General features: G+C 40.3%; 1 protein-coding gene across 9 annotated transcripts in view; it reads left to right on the forward strand.

The window, feature by feature from the left end:
* Positions 1–22,878, forward strand: part of LOC126350377 (AP-1 complex subunit gamma-1) — a 157,074-nt gene that overhangs the window by 106,999 nt on the left and 27,197 nt on the right. For all 9 annotated transcript variants that reach the window (XM_050002510.1, XM_050002509.1, XM_050002512.1 and 6 more), the window contains 4 exons: positions 922–1,140; positions 5,212–5,430; positions 8,869–8,996; positions 18,796–19,051. In XM_050002510.1, coding sequence (XP_049858467.1) covers positions 922–1,140; positions 5,212–5,430; positions 8,869–8,996; positions 18,796–19,051 — 822 coding nt within the window. The remainder of the gene's footprint in view (positions 1–921; positions 1,141–5,211; positions 5,431–8,868; positions 8,997–18,795; positions 19,052–22,878) is intronic.

The following is a 22,878-nucleotide window of genomic DNA, read 5'->3' on the forward strand; positions in this document are numbered from 1 at the left end:
TTTAGTTGTGTTTTTTATTTTTTCAAGTTTGTTTCCAGTAAAGTGTCAGTGTTTTGCTTTCATAGAGGACTGTTGGCTTTACAACTTTGTTGTAGTGACAAATTTTTGTCTGTCTTGACATGGATGTTTTGTCGTACAGATTTTTGACTAAGCCTAATGCTTTTTTTACTTTTTTGGAGGTGATTTTGTTGTGGTCTGTAGTTCAGCAACTTCTCAGAGGTATTTAAAACTTGAGACGCTGTTGATTTTACCATATATTGTTTTCAGGCTAGCAATTTCTGTCTTTGAACATAAGATTTCAGTTTCTTGAATGAGAATTGTAACTCTACTTTTACTGCAGATTCTTTAAGAATCTTGAGCCATTTGACAGCAGTCTCCTCATCATCTGTAAGTATTGTGAGGTCACCCGCAAATATGAGGCTGGTATGTAAAAGTTGTTTTTGGTAAGCCCAGTAGGATTGGCTTCGAAAACCATTTCATGGGTTCTTTTTCATTTTCTTCCATGGCCTTGTCTTTGTCATCGTCTCCTCTCACCTGCCTGAATGTTAAGGGGTTTATGTAACGCTGCCACCCAGCTGGAACCTGAGAGCTTTTCATCAGTAGTATATGCCAGGAAAGTCTGCATTCATACAACTTAATGCTGTTTGTTCCATAGTTATCAACATTTTATATTTATTCATATAGAAGCTTTTGGCATTTTATCATTTTTTGTGAGTGTACTGAAGGCTTACTGTGATTTTAAGTAGGCAAATACCCATTTTCATCATTGTCAGCATCTGTGTCATCCTTATCTTACTGACAGTGCCACATTTTTGTCAAGTGTTAAGTCATGTTTATCTCTAGTTATTATTGTTGTGTGTAAATTTACAATCACAAATGTAGAACTATTTTGAAAAAAATATATATTTTACTTTGTTTTAGGATCCAGATGTGTCGATTAGACGACGGGCACTGGAATTGAGCTTTGCCCTAGTGAATGCAAATAATATACGAACTATGATGAAAGAACTGTTAATTTTCTTGGAGAAAGCAGATCCAGAATTCAAGGCACACTGTTCATCGAGCATAGTACTTTCAGCTGAGAGATTTGCACCAAACAAACGGTGGCACCTGGATACTTTGCTCAAAGTGCTTGTTGCGGTTAGTACAGCTGCTACATAGCATTAGAGTTTCTTCAGTTGTAGTGTCTTTTCTAAACAAGTTGAAGCTGTCTGGTTTATTTACATTCATTTTGAAAGCTTGTGCCACTAATGGAAGTCTTTCTATTGTATTTTAAAATAAGTGAGAGTTCTGTTTCTGCATTTGATTGGAGGAATTTTACAAGTCAGTTGTTTTACCATTTCCACAATTTTAACTGTTGGATTCTGCATTGGCATTTGGATGTTGTACTGAACTAAAAACAGACTTGTGGCTCTATTAAAGTGAACAAGAATTGTCGTGTCATCTGGAGTTCAACTATCTTACAAAATGCTAAGGGTTTCATGGACTAAGAACATTCACTAGTTGACGCCTTAATGTATTACAACAGTTTGAAACAAATTCAGAGCAAATAAAACAACAGATTTAGATTACATTATTGAAGAAAATACGACATAACAGTCTAAGTATGCCGTAGTGATTGCTGTAAACTTATAATCTGAAGCTCAAATGAATGTGCAGTGAATATCTTGGTGAACATAGAAAAATGTTACAGTTTTTAATCGCGATTTCTGCAAATTTAGCATATAATCAAATGAAAGATTTCAATGTAGTAGATCCGGTGTGCAGTTGGAGTCACTTCGTTTTCTCTTCAGAACACATATTAGAAAGAAAAGTGAATCATCCAAAGGTTTAGCTGAATTACTGTTTACATTTTAATTATTAATAGCTTTTTTTAAAAGGACAGAATAGTCTGTAGTGCAAAATTTGATCTAATAATTCATAACCACCACAAAGTGAGAACTGTGCCGTGTGTCTGTGAGGGTACAATTTTATAGTACAGTGAACCACCAGCAACAACCGTTGAAACATAAGTAGTATTATTTTGAATTAGTCAAACAGAAGCAGCAGGTGCATAGTGAAGATGTCTCAAATTAAGTGATTAAACACTCATTGTTCAGCAAATGCTCTTTTTTTGCTGTGATAGCATTATGTATATTATCAGAAGTGGTCACAGGCTGCAGGAAAGCTTCTTTCCATCTCTTGCCCTTGACACAGGTGTAGATAGCCTAGCAAATAACTGACACAATATTAACAGTAGCACACATCTCGACACACACAACCCCAGAGACACCCAGGTGCACACTCCTGTAGCCTGGCAAGACTAATTGAATTAATCTTTCCATTGCCTTAGGAATTTGTGTTCAGGTGTCTGTAATTGTGATGTCTGAATGTATGTGGAATTTCTAGAGAAAGAGCTAGAGCATGAAAGCTAGTGTGAATGCTGTTTTCTGTTTGTTTTTGTCCAGCACACATCAGTCCACTATAGGTGAGTGCCTTTCCCATATTTTACATATTGCTCCATCCAGGCATTTACCTTATTGTGAAACAGTATATAAGATCACTCAAGAAGTTGATTCATTTAGAGGTAGAAAATAATCAGAGCTTCCCTATTACTACTGTTGACAAAAATTTACCACTGTACGCAAGGTCAGGGCTTCATGTGACACTAGATTTGGATGAGCATCTCTGCAAACCTTTTGTCCTTCCTTTGGAAATAGGTTGTAGGAGAATATTTTTAATTTGTAGTTAATTTGTGTGTGTGAAAATCCTTCAGTACAAATTTTAGCATCTTGTAAGTATGTTTCTTTTGCATATCAAAAATTGTTAATGTGCAAATATTTCATAGTGTAAGTAAATCATTTTGCACTTTCAGAAGTTTCATTCTTTGTTTTCTCTACTGGAGCAGCTGGGAAAATAAGTAATTGCCATAACTGTGAATATATTTATCTCATTGTGAAACCAGACGGTCAGTTCCTCCATGGGAAAATGTTTGCAGTTGCCTATGAAACCTTGATTGTACCCAGGCACGCACCTCTTCATCCGAAGCAAATTGAAGGTCATGAATGTCTTTCTGCAGGGCTCCAAAAACATGGATATATCATTGGGGTGTGGTCAGCACTGTGGAGAATGTGTATGTGGTCAGCACTGTGGAGAATGTGTAAGGGCTTGTTAGCGGAACTTCTGCAGTTTAATCAGAAAAAAATCTGCCGGTGAAATGTCCACCCACATGCTGCCAAAGTTGTTTAGATTACACTGCAGCAATTCGGCTGGGAAGCCCTTACAGGCACTCCATACAGTCTCAATCCCTCTCCACGCTGTCTCCATACTTTTGGAGCCCTGAAAAAAGATACAGTGAAACCCTGCTTTTGCAGTTTTCATGGGGAGTTCAAAAAAAGTTGTGTAAAATGAGGGAAAATGTAAAGTGTTAGAAATAACGTTTTAAGCTGTAAAAGTTACATCGAGGATACCCCCTTGCACTTTATGTATGATATATGTATATAAAAGGCATCAAAAGACGTGTCAGGGACTTGTTTATTATCTAATGAAGGCTTATTATCTAATAAAAGCTGCTAATGTAACTGGAACTGATAAATGTGTGTGAAGTAGGAACGTTTCACTCAATTTCATATGTCATCATCAATGTTTTTGGAAGCATGCAGCTGTCATTCATTATTTAAATAATGAAATACCGCACTAGTTACATATTTTTTCATGCTTAACATGATGCATTTCAAGAATTTTTCTCATTGTCAGATGCAAATTTGTACGTAACTATTTTGTGTGCTGATTGAATATTTGTTATTCTGCATATCTTGCACTGTAGTTGCCTCGTTGAAGTTATCACGCACTGTGCCTCATCAGTTTTGTAGAACAATCTCCCCCCCCCCCCCCCCCCCCACACACACACACACACACACACACACACACACACACAACTGTAACTCAGGTTGTTTCTTTGTGTAACATCACAAAAAATACATAAGTAAATACTACACTTGACAACAAGAAAAAATTCTCAAAACACATTTTGCTCAACATGAATAAATTATGTAACCAGCACTGTGCTTAAACTAAAAACATTTGAGCAACGCAAAGTGAATGACGATGTCAACTAATGCTCCAAGTGGCCATACGCTGAAACACGCTAAATGTGGTTCGACTAAGGTGTCTCGATCACAGTAATCACAAAATTGCGTTTGCACAGTAGAAACAGTTTGGAAATGGTTGTGATTGGTCATGATATCTTCATTCGAACTAACCTAGTTACTACTATCAGCCACCATGCCAAGTAGGGCTTGGTAGCGGTAGGAGATACGGCATGAATTGTTCCAACTATTACAAGTCCACCAGTTCAAATATGCTGAGTACAGGCCCCTGGTGTCAAGAAACTTAATCACGTAATATTAGTAAACACTACTGGATGGCCAACATCATACCAACATCGTTTTTTCTGCACGAACATTTTTTCTTAATGTGTAAATCACAGGAAATATGTTTATGCAAAATCGGGTGCAAATTAACTTGGTGGGCATAGGAAATTTGATGGGACCAATAAAAAAAAGTTGTAAACGGTGGGAAAACATTAATTCCGAGAACGTAAAAGTGTGGTTGTATTGTATTCATGGCCCTTACATACTGTTTTCCATCTGTCTTGTCTCGATTTGACTGTCCCTTATAGTAATTAAACCATGAGGCTGTGTTCATTGAATTTTATTGATTATTGATGACTTGCCTATTTAGTCAACAGGAAAAAAATATCCATTTTTATTGTTGGTTTTAAGTTTTTTACTTTCCCGTGTTGTTGCATTGAAATGTAACAGTGATTTGACACTGAGATATGTCTGTTAAGTTGCGATGCTGATGTCCTTCGTTCTTGAAAAACCTAAAATTGACAGCAAAGGTATATTTTGTTACAATGTACTCAGAAAGAGCAGCACGGTCAGCCACTGAAGGAAGTTAAGTTTCTTACAGAAGTGGGAAGGCAGAAACTTGAGTCTTCAGTATATCTGCTGTGAAACAACAAATAGGAGGAGAAGACTGATAGATGGACACTTACCTTTCTTCACGGGAGACCATTGTAGTAGTAAAGCATAATGGTGGTTAAACTTTCTTTGAATTGAGGTGAAATCAACCTGTATTATCTTTTGGACCATGAAGAACATCTTTCACAATTTCTTAATTGGTATAAATTTATTAATGGGAACATTTTCCTTAAATCTCTCTTTTCAGGCAGGTAATTATGTCCGTGATGATGTTGTCTCTTGTACCATCCAACTGATCTCGGAGTCAACATCTCAGCAGGGCTACATGGTGGAACAGATGTGGCGAGCACTAGAACGTGACACACAAGATAGACAACCACTTATTCAGGTAGCAACGTGGTGTATAGGGGAATATGGTGATCAATTGCTTTATGGTCCTCCCACCACAGAAGAAAATACTGTGAAGGTGAGTCCGTAAGTGCTGTAAAGTTATTGTTGTTTATCATAGTTTAGATTATGCTATTCTTTCCCATTGACTTGTGTACACGGCCCTGACAGAGCATTGCTTGCCATTTGGTGGTAGCAGTGGGCATAGTTCGGTCGTATAAAGGACATTTGAGGTGTGAAATATTTATGAGTGGTACAAGGCTTGCATACACCTCCATAACTGAGTTGCTAACACATGCATGTCCATTCTTCCTGCACTGAAGACTTACTTGTTGTAGAAATCAGAAGTTGCTGAATTCTGTGGTGATACTGATTGCAGTTACAGTGCTGCCAAAGATATTTGTTTATAGAAGTCCACTGTCCATCCATGTTGTTGTAAATAGAGATTCCACAACTGAAAACTGCAGTATGTGTTAAATAAGTCATTCACAGTTGCAAATTACACTCCTGGAAATTGAAATAAGAACACCGTGAATTCATTGTCCCAGGGAGGGGAAACTTTATTGACACATTCCTGGGGTCAGATACATCACATGATCACACTGACAGAACCACAGGCACATAGACACAGGCAACAGAGCATGCACAATGTCGGCACTAGTACAGTGTATATCCACCTTTCGCAGCAATGCAGGCTGCTATTCTCTCATGGAGACGATCGTAGAGATGCTGGATGTAGTCCTGTGGAACAGCTTGCCATGCCATTTCCACCTGGCGCCTCAGTTGGACCAGTGTTCGTGCTGGACGTGCAGACCGCGTGAGACGACGCTTCATCCAGTCCCAAACATGCTCAATGGGGGACAGATCCGGAGATCTTGCTGGCCAGGGTAGTTGACTTACACCTTCTAGAGCACATTGGGTGGCACGGGATACAGGCGGACGTGCATTGTCCTGTTGGAACAGCAAGTTCCCTTGCCGGTCTAGGAATGGTAGAACAATGGATTCGATGGCGGTTTGGATGTACCGTGGACTATTCAGTGTCCCCTCGATGATCACCAGAGGTGTATGGCCAGTGTAGGAGATCGCTCCCCACACCATGATGCCAGGTGTTGGCCCTGTGTGCCTCGGTCGTATGCAGTCCTGATTGTGGCGCTCACCTGCACGGCGCCAAACACACGTACGACCATCATTGGCACCAAGGCAGAAGCGACTCTCATCGCTGAAGACGACACGTTTCCATTCGTCCCTCCATTCACGCCTGTCGCGACATCACTGGAGGCAGGCTGCACGATGTTGGGGCGTGAGCGGAAGACGGCCTAACGGTGTGCGGGACCGTAGCCCAGCTTCATGGAGACGGTTGCGAATGGTCCTCGCCGATACCCCAGGAGCAACAGTGTCCCTAATTTGCTGAGAAGTGGCGGTGCGGTCCCCTACGGCACTGCGTAGGATCCTACGGTCTTGGCGTGCGTCGCTGCGGTCCGGTCCCAGGTCGACGGGTACGTGCACCTTCCGCCGACCACTGGTGACAACATCGATGTACTGTGGAGACCTCACGCCCCACGCGTTGAGCAATTCGGCGGTACGTCCACCCGGCCTCCCGCATGCCTACTATACGCCCTCGCTCAAAGTCCGTCAACTGCACATACGGTTCACGTCCACGCTGTCGCGGCATGCTACCAGTGTTAAAGACTGCGATAGAGCTCCGCATGCCACGGCAAACTGGCTGACACTGACGGCGGCGGTTCACAAATGCTGCGCAGCTAGCGCCATTCGACGGCCAACACCGTGGTTCCTGGTGTGTCCGCTGTGCCGTGCGTGTGATCATTGCTTGTACAGCCCTCTCGTAGTGTCCGGAGCAAGTATGGTGGGTCTGACACACCGGTGTCAATGTGTTCTTTTTTCCATTTCCAGGAGTGCACATTCAAATATCTTGATTGGACCATGGAACAGTCTGTATGAATTCCTAGGTAAAAATAATCTTCCTTTCCATTATATAAAGTCAATTATTGTGTGTCCCTTATATGAATTCTTCGCTTACTGTATCCATTATTTTCAAGTAAGTTAGTGGTTCAATAATCACTAGCCCAAAATGCAGCAAATGCTAGATTCGATTTATGTCCTCCCTGAAAATTGACTAGACATTGACACTATTGAATGCAGGAGAGATGTCATTGAGTGACCATTCATAACTGAAACTACCACCTCATTTATTACAACAGGGGTCTCCAACATGCAGGACGCATGTGGCCCAAAGTAAATATCAGTGTGGCCCAAGAAGTGAGCATCTATCGCACAATTGGTAAACAACAACAATAATAATAATGTCCATTTACACTTTACTTGAACCCCCAGAGCATTTCGAGTAACCTGCTGACCAGTCATACATGCTAGTCTGTTTATCTTGTGGCTACTTAAGTTGCAACTGTGAAACTAGAGACTTAAGGACATAATAAAAGTAGTGTATGGAAATACAAGGAAATTCTGTGTTATTTTATTTCTGTACAGTTGTGATAAAGAACCTTTTCCACTATAGTTATGATCACTACAAGTCAGTAAAACTTAGGAATCTTTATGTGCATTCCAATTACTGCCAATTTTTTCTATGTAACATTACTGTAATTTTGTTATAACGAGTTTAATTTCATGTCATATCCATTGTCAGAAATAAGAACCACATGTGAACACGAATTTCACTATAACAGGCTTTCGAGAAACTGTTTCATCTTTGTATGCTTTTTCTACTGCAGCATATGTAAGTCCAGCATGCTTATTCCAATTAAAGAATCATAAATTCTAAATTACTTAAATGTGCTAACTGAGGCCTCCAACCATTGTCTTTTTCCCTCACAGCAATTTTTGATAGTGTTACATTATATGCAGCCCAAAATACTCATTTTCTTCCGATGTGGGTTAGGTAAGTTAAAAAGTTGGACACTCCTGCAGTACAGGAATTGGATGACATATCAGTGATATTTGATGCCACTTTCAAACGTGTACTCAGATGAGGATGACAGCTAAGAATTCTTAACACAGACTGATAATGAGACTATGCATAAATATCCAGCTTTAAATGTTCTTTTCTGTGTTATATACTGAGTTGTGAGTTCAATAGTTAGTTGATGGTGATTCCTATAATATTTTGCAAAGTTGAGTTCAATGGTTCCGTGCGGACATCCAAAGACAGAACGTTACATAGCAGTTCTGAGTTTCATGCACCTTTCAAAATTTCTCAAAGGTGAAACAATTCATTATGTTCCTCATAGAACCAATTTGACGCATTCTGATTTCAGAATGTCTAGATGTATGTTTTGTTCCATACTCTTTTGGTTCATTCAGTACTCTACTCCTATTGACATACAGTAGCCAGTTTGTTACTATTTGTTTGTTCCTGTTCCTGTTTTTGTTGACTTAATGTAATGAAAAATAACTGAATGATGTTTTCACTTTGGTATGAAAATGAAAGTGTAGGAATTCTTCATGGAAGTTTGTAAGTCTCTCTAATTTATATATTTTTCAGGTAACTGAAGATGAAGTGATTGCAGTTTATCAGAAGCTATTGTGGTCAACACAAAACACAATTGTAACAAAGCAGTATACATTGCTGTCATTAATGAAACTGAGCACACGGTTTCAGAATGGAGTTGAGTGAGTAGGATTAATTGTCCTTATTCATTAGATTGAGTGCTTCAAAATGTGACATTCATTCTGTATTAAAGTTGTTAATTTGCTGCTGTATAAAGAAATAAACAGATTAAAATTGTGTGCCAGATCGGGACTCGAACGAAGCAGCTTACCTATGCAGGAGAGCTCCTACATCCATACTCTGTGAACCTCCATGAGGTGCATGGCAGTGTGTACATCTCACTGTGCCAGTTATTAGTTTTTCTGCCCGTTCCATTCACATTTGGAGCACGGGAAGAATGATTGTTTGAATGCCTCTGTGCGTGCTTTATTTATTCTAATCATATCATCATGATCGCTGTGTAAGAGATACTTAGCAGATTGTAGCATGTTCCTATCCTCGAGCTACTGCCGGAACTGGAGCAGCCCGCGCTGCCCAACCCGCCGTGTGCTGATTACTTCTGGACTGATTACAACTCACACAGAGATACTACGAATTTTTGGCGACTTTCAACTGTAATATCTCGGACAATAGTTTTTGTAAAGAAATCAAATTTGGCCATCTTGTTCAACTTTGTGTTATCTTATTAATAATGATTAAATGAATTTTACAAGCCATATTGAACCAGAAAACTGTGGGTAAAATTGACCAAAAAATGAGCACCGAAAAAATTTTGAAGATTGGTTTCTTGAATCTCCTGGAACTAATGCTACGATGAATGTGAAACTTGGCTTGTAGTAAACCAACAATGCAAGATTCTCAAATATAATGTATCATTTGCGTAACATTTTCCAGTACTGAATGAATTAAGCGCAAAAGTGAAGATTTTGTAAATAGTCAAAAATGCGCTATTTTCATTCTGATTTTGCTGAAAAAACTGTTGTAGTGGCAACTTCTGCCAACAAATGTAACAGCAACAACAAATGTAGCAGGAAGAGGTGGAAGTCACCGTATTAACACTCGTCCAAGCTTTCCAAGTGATTTATTGTTTCCAACCCAGTGTCACTGGGTCCCGCAATGCTGAGGACACCACGTCATCGTCTGCGAAACAGCCTGGCGCGGGATGGCTGCCTCAGCAACCCGTGCACGCACTGCTGTGTGTCGCCCCGGTACAGCAATGGAGTTGCGGCATTGTCAGGATGCCGGCAATTGACTCGGCAGTCTGCGTCCCTGCCGAATAAGCGCTGCTTTGTGTGAGCCGCAGGCGGCCAGCTGCATGCTTCTCGCCGGCATGGCTAAGGTCACTGCAACAACAAGCACCCATGATCAGGAGTCTGAATCTGCGGCTCTCACCTCTGGATGCCTCCCTCATGTGTTGGAAGCCAGGAAGACTGCCCGCAGTAGCGAGCCGTGGAGTGGCCCACCGCTGGCTGGCTACGGACCCAGTGTCGGCCTCAGAGGGGTCAAACCGGCAACCAACCATGGACTGGAACGCTGACGCCCCATCTGCTGCTGCGTGTAGCTGGTGGTGTGACATGCCCCGCCATCCAGGAGAGCTGCCACACTTGAATGAATCTTGTTAGAAACCTGCACCTATTTATACACGGCTGTGCACCTCTGTTTTGCAATATGTGTCGCTTTGCGTTGCTTACTCATAACACACTAGGTTGGCCAGTGGGCCTCTTCTGTCTGTGATTTGCGACATGCAAAACCGCTACGTATACTCTTTCAGCAATTTGACAGTCCTGTGGCCTCTATTCTACTTCGCAACTGTTGGTATGCGTAACTCACTGCTGTCCGGCCCGCACCTGGCTGTAAATTATGCTCAGAATATTGCACAAAACTAACTTTCCCTATCCTAAACGGTGGTGCCGCTACATTATTCCCCTCTTTGGAAAGACCCGGTCCCTGGGTCAACCTCTAACTAGCTCTTAACTTTTTTTGGGTCAGCACCTATGGCATATTTCCTTACTATTAGAAAACCTAAATGTGTTCTAGTGTCCCTTAAAACCATGACATGAAACAAAGCATAAAAATTCCATACTGTATGACCACTGCTGGATCAACCACTTACCTACTCGTCTCAGGTCCTCGGTATCCAATCCACTGGGGCCTGGACTACTCTTAGTTCCCTCTTGGGATTAGCTCTCCGCCTGATCAGAAAAAATAACAACACATAACAAAGTTAAGGCTGCGATGACACTTGGCACAGAGATGCTCAAAATGATCGTTGTTTGTCGTTGCCTTTCCCTATACTGAGTGACATGTTGCACAAGCTGTTTGGCTGATATGCACTCCTCTTCCTCTAAAATGAACTGTTTTATGGATCTCAACAGACCTGGCACCAGAGTTTGATTTAACAAGATCAAATTCTGCCTTGGCAAAACTCTAAAGTGGCTTCTGGCCAGTACAGTTGTAGCTGCGTAACATTCAATTGCGTGACTCCTGAAATTGACACTGCAGGTGGAAGTTTGGTCCTATTATGTTAAACTTAATTCCAGTGATTAAAATTTCGCTTCCCTCGAGCTCTACACGTTTTACTTCTGCAAATACTCCCCACTCAAAACAACTTAATACCACTACCAAATTCTCATAGGTGGAGAAGACCCAATGCATCCCGACCCTTTGCAAGCTCAATTTCGGTTCCGCGATGTCCCTTGGACAGTCTGTTCCTTTCCCCCTGGCTAAAAATAACTGCACTGTGCATGTGTCCGGACTGGTACTTACCACCCTGGCTAGACATACCGTTACCTTCTCTCTGTGGTAGCTTCGTAATTCCTCCCTTGCCATCTCAACATACCGGTTTCTAGTTGCCAATATCAGCAATACCTCTTTAGATTTCACTTCCACAAACTTGGTCAACGCTTCCCATTTCACTGGATATGGGTGGACCATGTAACACTGAAACCTCGCGTTCTTCCCCATAACCAGGAATTAGAACAAAATATACACTCGTGCTCAGTTGGTTGTTACCCTTATTATTGCGACATGGTAGGAAAATGGCAAATTTTGCTTGCTGGGCTCCATTATTAAATATTACCCTGACGGTAATTCCTTCCGTGCCTTGTGCAACTCGCATAAATATTGGTCCGGTGGTAACAAATCGGTACTTATTTGTCCTTGCAATGCGTAATGCAGCGCTTCTAGCAGATTCGTTATTACTCCCAGCACATCCCACACATTGTCAACTACACCTTGCAAAAGTCTGGTTAACACCACCCTGCTATCCAGCACTTCTAGATGATCCTGTAGGGTTCCCAGGTTAAGATTTATTATGTCTTCCGATGCCTTAAAATATTCCACTACCTGCCCTGTTAACGCGCAGAGCAACCGTGTGTTATTTAGGACTTCCCCTTCCAATGTTCCTATCTGAGTTGCATGCCAAGTGTCCGTTCCCTTCTCTCCTCTGCGAGTTTCCACACTGCCTCCACCATGTTGTTCAGTTCTTTTATATTGCTTTCATCTGCGGTTCCGAAAACTGTCTTTAAAATTTTTCCCCCTGCATTCAGCCATCCTCATTTCCGTCGTCTTACCCATGGCACCCTTTCCTCCATTCGTCCTACCTGCTTCCGTAGCGTCGTACAAGCCTCATGCAATTTCTTATACTGCCCTGCAACTTCCTTCAGCATTCCCTTCCCTCTGCACATTGCCTAAGCTCTTCGAACACTTCCTCAAGCCTCCTTACTTCATTCCACATGTCCCTTATGTTTCATACCAATTTTAATGCCCACTGGTGACTTGACACCACCACATCTTCCTGCATTGAGTACAGCACATCCCCATCCAGGTGCTGCTCCTATAAGGTGTCCACCCTGATGATGAAGAGATTAATCACCGCCAGTGCTCCCACTTACAGTGACCTGAGGACTGGGATCACCATCACCCTTCCTCCTTCTTCAAGAGGATTGCTGTCCGCAGCTGGCTATATTCAAAAATACGTACAACATATGAAAATAGAATGCCTAATTACTCTATGCAAACCCAATGATACATGACACTACCTCATATGGAGACAAACTGGTATTTGTATGGACTTTCACATTGTACGCACATACAATATGCTTCATATACTGTTCCCACTGATGATGATGAGAATCCACATAAAAACTCAGCATCTTCCTGATTGTTCTGTTACCCGTTCTGTCGTTCCGTTGACCTGTGAATGCAACACACTCGCCCTCAACTTCTTTACGTTCAACAATTCACACAGTTCCTTCATTAAATCCGACATGAAATTGGTCCTTGGTCAATAATTATTGTCTCCAGTACACCAAACTTCAAAAACCAGTTGTTTACTAATACTTGCACGACCATTGCTGCCTGTTGATCTGGCATAGCCACCATCTCCACATACCTCAAAAAATGGTATTTTATTGTCAGAACGAATCTGTTCCACGATGGTGTTCGCCTGAAAGGTCCTAAGACATCGATCCTCAGCATAGAGGATGGACACGTCACTTCCGGCAATTGTTCTAGCTGTATCTGTTTCCGGCTCGTATCTCCTCTCTGTGTACATGGTATAAAATTCTTGACATACCGATGCACATCTACTTTCCTACCTCTCCACCACTCTCCTATTCGTCACTCTACACCCTCCATGACCAGGTAACACGTGATCATGTGCTTCCTTTAAAACCTCATCCGTAAACTTCGCTGGCACTACTACGCTTGATCCTAACTTCGTTTCCCTGCACAGAAGACCATGGTACATATTAAATTGTGGCTCTGTCTGATACAATTTACAATCGTTGTCCATATCCTGTAATTCTTGCCGTACTGCTAGGTCATAACCTATGACTTCTACTTTACTGCATCCGCATTACCTTGCTTCTTCCCAGGCCTGTGCACCACCTCGTAGTCGAATTCACTGAGCCTCACAGCCCATCTAGCGAGTCTAGTGGACGAATCCTTCATCCCCAACAACCACTTCAATGCAGCCTGATCTATCACTACCCGAAATCTTCTCCCATATAAATAACATTTAAAATATGTGATTCCAAGCATCCCCCTCTCAGTTGTTGAGTAGTTCCTCTCTGTTGCATTCAACTGCCTAGACGCATAGGCTACAGGATGATCTTTCCCATCAGTTTCCCGATTAAGATCACACACTAATGCTTGATTTGATGCATCGCATGCTAGTATAAAATCCTTTTCAGAATCTGGAAACACAAGAACCATACTTAATGTTAACACTTCTTTCAGTTTGTCAAATGATTTCTGACACTCTTCGTCCAATCAAATTTCACACCCTTCCATAACAGTTGTGTATACGGCTGTGCTAAATCTGCAAAACCCTTCACGAACTTTGGGTAGAAATTGAAATTCCAATGAATGAATGCACTTCCTTAACTGTTTTCAGTTCCCGAAAATCCCTTATAGCCTGTACCAACTTCGGGTCTGTTCGCACTCTGTCCATACTGATAATATGACCCAAATATTTTACTTCTTTTAATGCAAAATGACACTTCTCCAGGCTCAACATCGAACGAGGTGCTCTTAACCTCATAAAGACTTCCCTTAACTGCTGTCTATGTTGCTCCATACTACTTGAAAACACTGTGTCTCCTGATAGACAAGACTCTGCTGTGGTTTCAAACCCCTCAAAACAATGTCTAGCAACCTCTGAAATGTTGCTTGACCGTTTTTCAAAGCGAATGTCACTCTAATGTACTGGTAATGGCCTCCAGGAGTAGAGAAAGCAGTTTTTGGATGACCCTCCAGAGCCACCTCTAACTGATGATAACCACTTGTCAAATCCATCATAGAAAAGCACTGGCACTGTCCTAAGTGATTCAGAGTCACCGATATGTTTGGAATGGGGTATGCACCTGTTACTGTATTATTATTGAGGTATCGGTAGTCACAACAGAATCTGTATTTCTTAGCTCCATCCATAGATTTTTTTAGGCACAAGGACAATGCCCGCTCCCCAGCAACTATTACTATGCTCTATAATACTGTTCGGAAGCTGGTAATCAATGGAATCATCCACAATCGGCTACAAATACCTCGGTATTCTGTATAGTTTACAGTAAGCAGGTGCTTCATTCCCTGTTGGTATCCTATGTTGAACTAATGGAGTTGCTGGTAATAGCCCTTGTGGAAAAAACAAATCATTAAATTCCCACAATATTTCTTCCACATGCCCTCTTTCTCCTCTTTTCAAATGCTTAAATTCCTTTCCTCAAATTCGCGTCTGCAGCGCTAAAATTATCCACGTTCACGGGTACTACTCGCCGTTGTTCCCTTCGTGTACGCTTACAACACTACATTTCACAAAATGACCCAATGGGCCCAAAACTTCATTCTCAACACCACTGACACCAATACTTGTTTCATTCAACTTTTCAGTGGTGCAAGAATTAAATAGGGACAATTCTGCTGGGTTTTCCTTTGTAAAGGAACATTTGAAAACAAAGTTAAACATTTCAGCTTTTGCTTTGCTACCCTCAATTTCAGTTCCTGTCTCATTCCTTAGGGCCTGGGCACTAACTTTGGTGCCACTAACAGACGTTATGCACAAGCAGAATTTCTTTGGGTTTTATGAAATATCGTTTGACAGTATTCAGCTAAAGTAGTCATTGAAGCATCACTCATTGCTCTCTTGTCACCCAAACGCATTTCATTCAGCATCTCTCTACTGGAGTCCTATGCTTTGTTGTACACTTATTATGCAGCAATCTCTGAAGTTTCTTTACATTGACTGTGTACCACGGAGGGTCTCTTGCATTATGAAGTGTTCTACCAGGTACCTATTTATCAGGTGCATGCTCAACTATTATTTTAAACTTGAGACATAGTTCTTATACATGCTCTTGCCCTATGCTGTAAGGTTCAGATTCCTCATTGAGGTATGACATTACTGATTTTTTATCTAGTTTACTGAACATAGATATATTTCTGTTTGTTTTAATTGTCCTTTGTACTATAATAATTATCGTTGGCCAACTGTGTCGTGGTCACTGATACCAGTTTCGATGTGAACATCTTCAAAAAGGTCAGATCTGTTTGTTGCCATTAGATCTAATGTATTTTCAACATGAGTGGGGTTCATATTTATGTGTTGGTAGAAAAAGCATTCAATAATGTTTTCCAGGATGTATTATCGTGCCCACTACTATCTAAACTTTAATTTCCCCAATTCATTGTTGAATTGTCTCCAACAACAATTACGGTATCATTGGGGGACTTGCATACACTTGAATTGAGGTTTTCTCTAAAGTTTTCAGTTACATCAGGAGCTAAGTCTGTTGGGTGATAGAAGGATTCAGTTATCATTTTATGCCCACTCCTGATACTGATTTTTGGCCAAACGATGTCACATGCAGCTTCAATTCCTATATCTTTGGATTGAGTGTCTTGTCTACTGTGAGAAATATACTACCTCCATTTCCCATTTGCCTAGCCTTTCAGTACGCACTCAGATTTTCCCCAAAAATATCACTGCTATCAATTTCAGGTTTCAATCACCTTCTTTGAAGTTTAGGAAGCAAGAGAGAGGTACTCACAGAAATTAAATTGTGTTGGTGGGTTATGGGTCATGCCACAATTGCTCAGAGGAATGTCCACAGAAGGCAAGGTTCGAGATTCGAGTCTTGGCCTGGCACACAGTTTTAATATGCCAGGAAGCTACTTTTTTTTTTTTTTTTTTTTTTTTTTTTTTTTTTTTTTTTTCCAATGTATATTATACAAGTTTATGACATAACAATGGTTTACTTGTGAAGAAAGATGATACCCCAAAACTGCATCAAATATCTGAGAAAAGGCAAATTATAGATTATTCATTGTTTCCATCATTTCTAAAGTCTTCTTTGAATCTTGGATAAACTCAATATTTCTACATGTGCTCCTTTCTTTGGCATTTTCAGGTTGAGGTTGAATAGTAGAGCTTATGCAGAATTTTCATATATGTAGGGAAAATAAAGGAGTAATATTTAGGTGAAGTACGAAAGTATGTTCAGATGCAAGACCTTTGGAGATGCTTTTAGCTTTCAGGAGCTCTTTTACTGTAACAAGGAGAGGCAGCCAATGATGGGATCCACTTTCTGAAACCAAATATACGGCTGTGTTGGTTAAGATACCAGGTATCACATCCTGTAGCCATTCACCCTGGTGAGCCCTCATTTGCAAGTAATTTATGCAAAAATTTCAGAATTTTGCATGATGTTCAGTAATGTTAAAGAAGTTATAGATTACATATACAGGATGGGTGGTGTAGGGTAAGGGCTTCACATACAGAAGGATGTAGTTTCAAATCTTGGCAGGGGCATTAATTTTTTTTTTAAATTTTTAGTTCTTCATCAAAATTACTATGATTTTTTCAATTAATTGGTTTACATGTAACTTTTTATTTCGATTCCTTTGTCACATTGAGGGTTTGTAAGTAAAACGAAAGCAAACGTGAAATAGATATAATTAATGCAATAACCTGGATGAAAAAATAAGATGATGAAAGCAAAAGAAATCATATCAAATTTTGTACATAAAATTAATTAACTAATTAACACACAAACAAAGATTTCACTTGGAAAAATAATTATAGGAAGAAAATGACAGCAAAGGAAGAATTTAATATTATGATCAAAATGATGTGAAAAAGAAATGGAAATAAAAAATTACATTTAAATCACTCAGTTTGAATGAAAATGATGATCAAAATTATTTCGATAGAAAGATGTAAAAATAAAAAAAATTAGTGCACATGATATTCAAACCAATAAACTCTGACATGTGGAACCCTTACCTTATCCAATACACTACACAGCCAGTCAATGTAATACAACAGTATTTATACTATTGAGCATTTGCAAAATTCTGAAATTTTTTAATCAATTACTCGCAAAAGAGGACCCATCTACATACACTACTGGCCATTAAAATTGCCACACCACGAAGGTGACATGCTACAGACGTGAAATTTAACCGACATGAAGAAGATGCTGTGATAAGCAAATGATTAGTTTTTCAGAGCATTCACACAAGGTTGGCACTGGTGGCGACACCCACAACATGCTGACGAGGAAAGTTTCCCACCGATTTGTCATACACAAACAGCAGTTGACCAGCGTTGCCTGGTGAAACGTTGTGTGTATAATACATTTGTCCAATGAATGCCTGTTTATCATCTGCATTTCTTCTCGGTTTTAATGGACAGTAGTGTAACTGTATAGATGGTTTCAAAAAGTAGATCCCACTATTTGGGACCACCTCTACTTGTAAGTGTAATATATGCTGTGATTGTTGTAGGTATAAAGCTTACACTTTGTGCTGAACATTAATTCAAGCCTAGAGCACTGTCTTTCTTGGGCAGTAATTTATTAGTTACACTATCCAGGCACTCAGCCTGGACTGATCGAAGCTTCAACTTGTCGTGGACACCACCTGTTTGCTTCCTGACTCAGCAGAGGGTATACGGTGATGTTCAGAGTCTAGCATGTCCAAGAGGAAAAAGGTAGTGGAGAGTTTAGCTTATCCAGCCTCAGGGATGTTACTGAGAATGTTCAGCCAAGAGTAAAAGAACTAATGCAAAATTGTAGGACACTGTTTTTTATTTGTAACAAAACTGATTACTTTTATTAACTAAACACAGTGGTTAATTATTGGCAATTGGCTCAGTAGGCTCATGCTGAGCAAACGGGTAATTTCTGCAGCTTTGTCACAGCAATTATTTATGTTGGGCATTGTTATCTACATGAGATGCATCTTCATACTCAGTTACAATTTTTTTGTTAAACAAATATAAGATGCCGACTAAGTTTAAAAACCAATAAGGTTATAGAGAAACTGGTTGATGTTGTATACTTTTGGTTTGATTTGTTATATTTCAGATAAAAATCCATGAGTCACACTAGAATAATTAGGATTTTTGTTCTACACTTGCAGGAAGATCCGACATATTGTGGAATCTTTTGGGAGCCATCTCCATGTTGAACTTCAGCAGCGAGGTGTGGAATTCACACAGTTATTCCGGAAGTTCGAACATCTGCGTCCAGCTCTTTTGGAACGTATGCCTCCTATGGAGACTGCACGCCCAGCTGCTGGTCAAGGAGTAGTTGCAAATGGAGAGGCAGATGAAGCTGAAAATCTTATGGAGGAAGGTGGTATGACGCCACCTGCCGCAACACCAGCTGGAGATCCGGTAAGCCGCCAAGGCCCCCCTCCTCCCATATAATATAAACAGTGCTTATAACCAGGTACTGTTAACAGTAATTCAATAGGTAATCAAATGCGTGTACTGTATAAGTGTTGTCATTAATTCGTGAGGCTTCTTTGAGCCGTAAGCTAAACAGACACCTTACAAGGAGATGGCAAGGCAATCAGACTTTTGTAATGTTGTATATTTGTGGTATGTGATGTTCAGAACTCAAATATCAATCCCACAAAGCAGTTAGATAGAGATTTCGAATTCTTGAGAAAAATCTGCTGTAAATTTTTCTGAGTATCTGTAACTTTGACTATCGTATTGAGAGTGGCAGCCTGGCCTCGATTTGATGCCCATCATCCAAAGCAGAATTCTAAAAAAAATGTGAATATTCTTACAAGCATTTGTGTGGGGTGTAAAATGCAAAAGGGAATTGGTAGCACTCGAAACTGGTAATCGCTGGCTTGAGTCTCACTTTGGTTACTGTTTTATTTCGTTTTGTTATGCCCTTCCCCCGCTCCGTGCCCATTCAGTTTGAATACCTACATCATTTAAGTATAAAATTTGCCAAATACATACTAACAAACACATATCTGTTTGTCAATTTTATAAAAAATGCACATCTTCTTATTTCTAACGAAGCCAACACCTACTACAGTAGTGCAAGTTTATATGCCAACTAGCTCTGCAGATGACGAAGAAATTGAAGAAATGTATGATGAGATAAAAGAAATTATTCAGATAGTGAAGGGTGACAAAAATTTAATAGTCATGGGTGACTGGAATTCGGTAGTAGGAAAAGGGACAGAAGAAAACGTAGTAGGTGAATATGGATTGGGGGAGAGAAATGAAAGAGGAAGCCGCCTCATAGAATTTTGCGCAGAGCACAACTCAATGATAACTAACACTTGGTTTAAGAATCATGAAAGAAGGTTGTATACATGGAAGAACCCTGGAGATACTAAAAGGTATCAGATAGATTATATAATGGTCAGACAGAGATTTAGGAACCAGGTTTTAAATTGTCAGACATTTCCAGGGGCAGATGTGGACTCTGACCACAATGTATTGGTTATGACCTGTAGATTAAAACTGAAGAAACTGCAAAAAGGTGGGAAATTAAGGAGATGGGACCTGGATAAACTGACTAAACCAGGTTGTACAGAGTTTCATGGAGAGCATAAGGAAACAATTCACAGTAACGGGGGAAAGAAATACAGTAGAAGAAGAATGGGTAGCTTTGAGGGATGAAGTAGTGAAGGCAGCAGAGGATCAAGGAGGTAAAAAGACGAGGGCTAGTAGAAATCCTTGGGTAACAAAAGAAATATTAAATTTAATTGATGAAAGGAGAAAATATAAAAATGCAGTAACTGGAGCAGGCAAAAAGGAATACAAACGTCTCAAAAATGAGATTGACAGGAAGTGCAAAATGGCTAAGCAAGGATGGCTAGAGGACAAACGTAAGGATGTAGAGGCTTATCCACTAGGGGTAAGATAGATACTGCCTACAGGAAAATTAAAGAGACCTTTGGAGAAAAGAGAACCACGTGTATGAATATCAAGAGCTCAGATGGCAACCCAGTTCTAAGCAAAGAAGGGAAAGCAGAAAGGTGTAAGGTGTATATAGAGGGTCTATACAAGGGCGATGTACTTGAGGACAATATTATGGAAATGGAGGAGGATGTGGATGAGGATGAAATGGGAGATGCGATACTGCGTGAAGAGCTTGACAGAGCATTGAAAGACCTGAGTCGAAACAAGGCCCCCCGGAGTAGACAACATTCCATTGGAGCTACTGCCGGCCTTGGGAGAGCCAGTCCTGACAAAACTCTACCATCTGGTGAGCAAGATGTATGAAACAGGTGAAATACCCTCAGACTTAAAGAGGAACATAATAATTCCAATCCCAAAGAAAGCAGGTGTTGACAGATGTGAAAATTACCGAACAATCAGTCTAATAAGCCACAGCTGCAAAATACTAATGCGAATTCTTTACAGACGAATGGAAAAACTAGTAGAAGCCGACCTCGGGGAAGATCAGTTTGGATTCCGTAGAAATGCTGGAGCACGTGAGGCAATACTGACCTTACGACTTATCTTAGAAGAAAGATTAAGGAAAGGCAAACCTACGTTTCTAGCATTCGTAGACTTAGAGAAAGCTTTTGACAATGTTGACTGGAATACTCTCTTCCAAATTCTAAAGGTGGCAAGGGTAAAATACAGGGAGCGAAAGGCTGTTTACAATTTGTGCAGAAACGAGATGGTAGTTATAAGAGTCGAGGGACATGAAAGGGAAGCAGTTATTGGGAAGGGAGTGAGACAGGGTTGTAGCCTCTCCCCGATGTTAGTCAATCTGTATATTGAGCAAGCAGTAAAGGAAACAAAAGAAAAATTTAGAGTAGGTATTAAAATGCAGGGAGAAGAAATAAAAACTTTGAGGTTCGCCAGTGACATTGTAATTCTGTCAGAGACAGCAAAGGACTTGGAAGAGCAGTTGAACAGAATGGACAGTGTCTTGAAAGAAGGGTATAAGATGAACATCAACAAAAGCAAAACGAGGATAATGGAATGTAGTCAAATTAAGTAGGGTGATGCTGAGGGAATTAGATTAGGAAATGAGACACTTAAAGTAGTAAAGGAGTTTTGCTATTTGGGGAGCAAAATAACTAATGATGCTCAAAGTAGAGAGGATATAAAATGTAGACTGGCAATGGCAAGGAGGGTGTTTCTGAAGAAGAGAAATTTGTTAATATCGAGTATAGATTTAAGTGTCAGGAAGTCATTTCTGAAAGTATTTGTATGTAGTGTAGCCATGTAAGTAAGTGAAACATGGACAATAAATAGTTTGGACAATAAGAGAATAGAAGCTTTCGAAATGTGGTGCTACAGAAGAATGCTGAAGATTAGATGGGTAGATCACATAACTAACGAGAAGGTATTGAATAGGATTGGGGAGAAGAGAAGTTTGTGGCACAACTTGATGAGAAGAAGGGATTGGTTGGTAGGACATGTTCTGAGGCATCAAGGGATCACCAACTTAGTATTGGAGGGCAGCGTGGGGGGTAAAAATCGTAGAGGGAGACCAAGAGATGAATACACAAGCAGATTCAGAAGGATGTAGGTTGTAGTAGCTACTGGGAGATGAAGAGGCTTGCACAGGATAGAGTGGCATGGAGAGCTGCATCAAATCAGTCTCAGGACTGAAGACCACAACAACAACAGGGACTGGAATATGTAGCATCTAATTTTGGCAAAATTTGGATAGTTTTTTGTGTAAATAATCACACAGACAAATTTAAAATCTTGTCACATTGCATGAGTGAAGACAAAAAAACATGCTTTGAAAATGACTGTTTAAAAATGTGCTGATTGGGAACTTTTTGGCAGGAATGGTTGCTTTTGCAAAAATTTCAACACCTGCTTCTCCGAGAATGACCTTCATTTTCTTCGTTTCACTGTATTTAACCTTTCAGAAACGATTATTCTGTTGAAAAGCAGCAGCATTTTCCTCCAGTGAACTGAATGCATCTCAGATTTAAGGTGATTCTGGATATTGTCTTTTCTCGCTCAATTTGATTATTACAAAATTGGCAGACTATTAATTTTTACCTTTCATAGGCCTTCCTGCACAACCCATGTTTGACAGCGCTACAGATAGAACTGACAAAGCACTTAGCATAGAAATAGAACCAAATGTAAGATACTCTACAAAAATTTACAGGTTTTGTTTCCCAATCGCTATAGTGTAGAGTGCAGGCACTATCACCTATAGTGGTAAATGGACAAGAGAGTAAACAAACTAGAATTTTGACTACCAGAGGGAT

The sequence above is a fragment of the Schistocerca gregaria genome, chromosome 1, assembly GCF_023897955.1.
Source record: "Schistocerca gregaria isolate iqSchGreg1 chromosome 1, iqSchGreg1.2, whole genome shotgun sequence".
Taxonomy (NCBI): domain Eukaryota; kingdom Metazoa; phylum Arthropoda; class Insecta; order Orthoptera; family Acrididae; genus Schistocerca; species Schistocerca gregaria.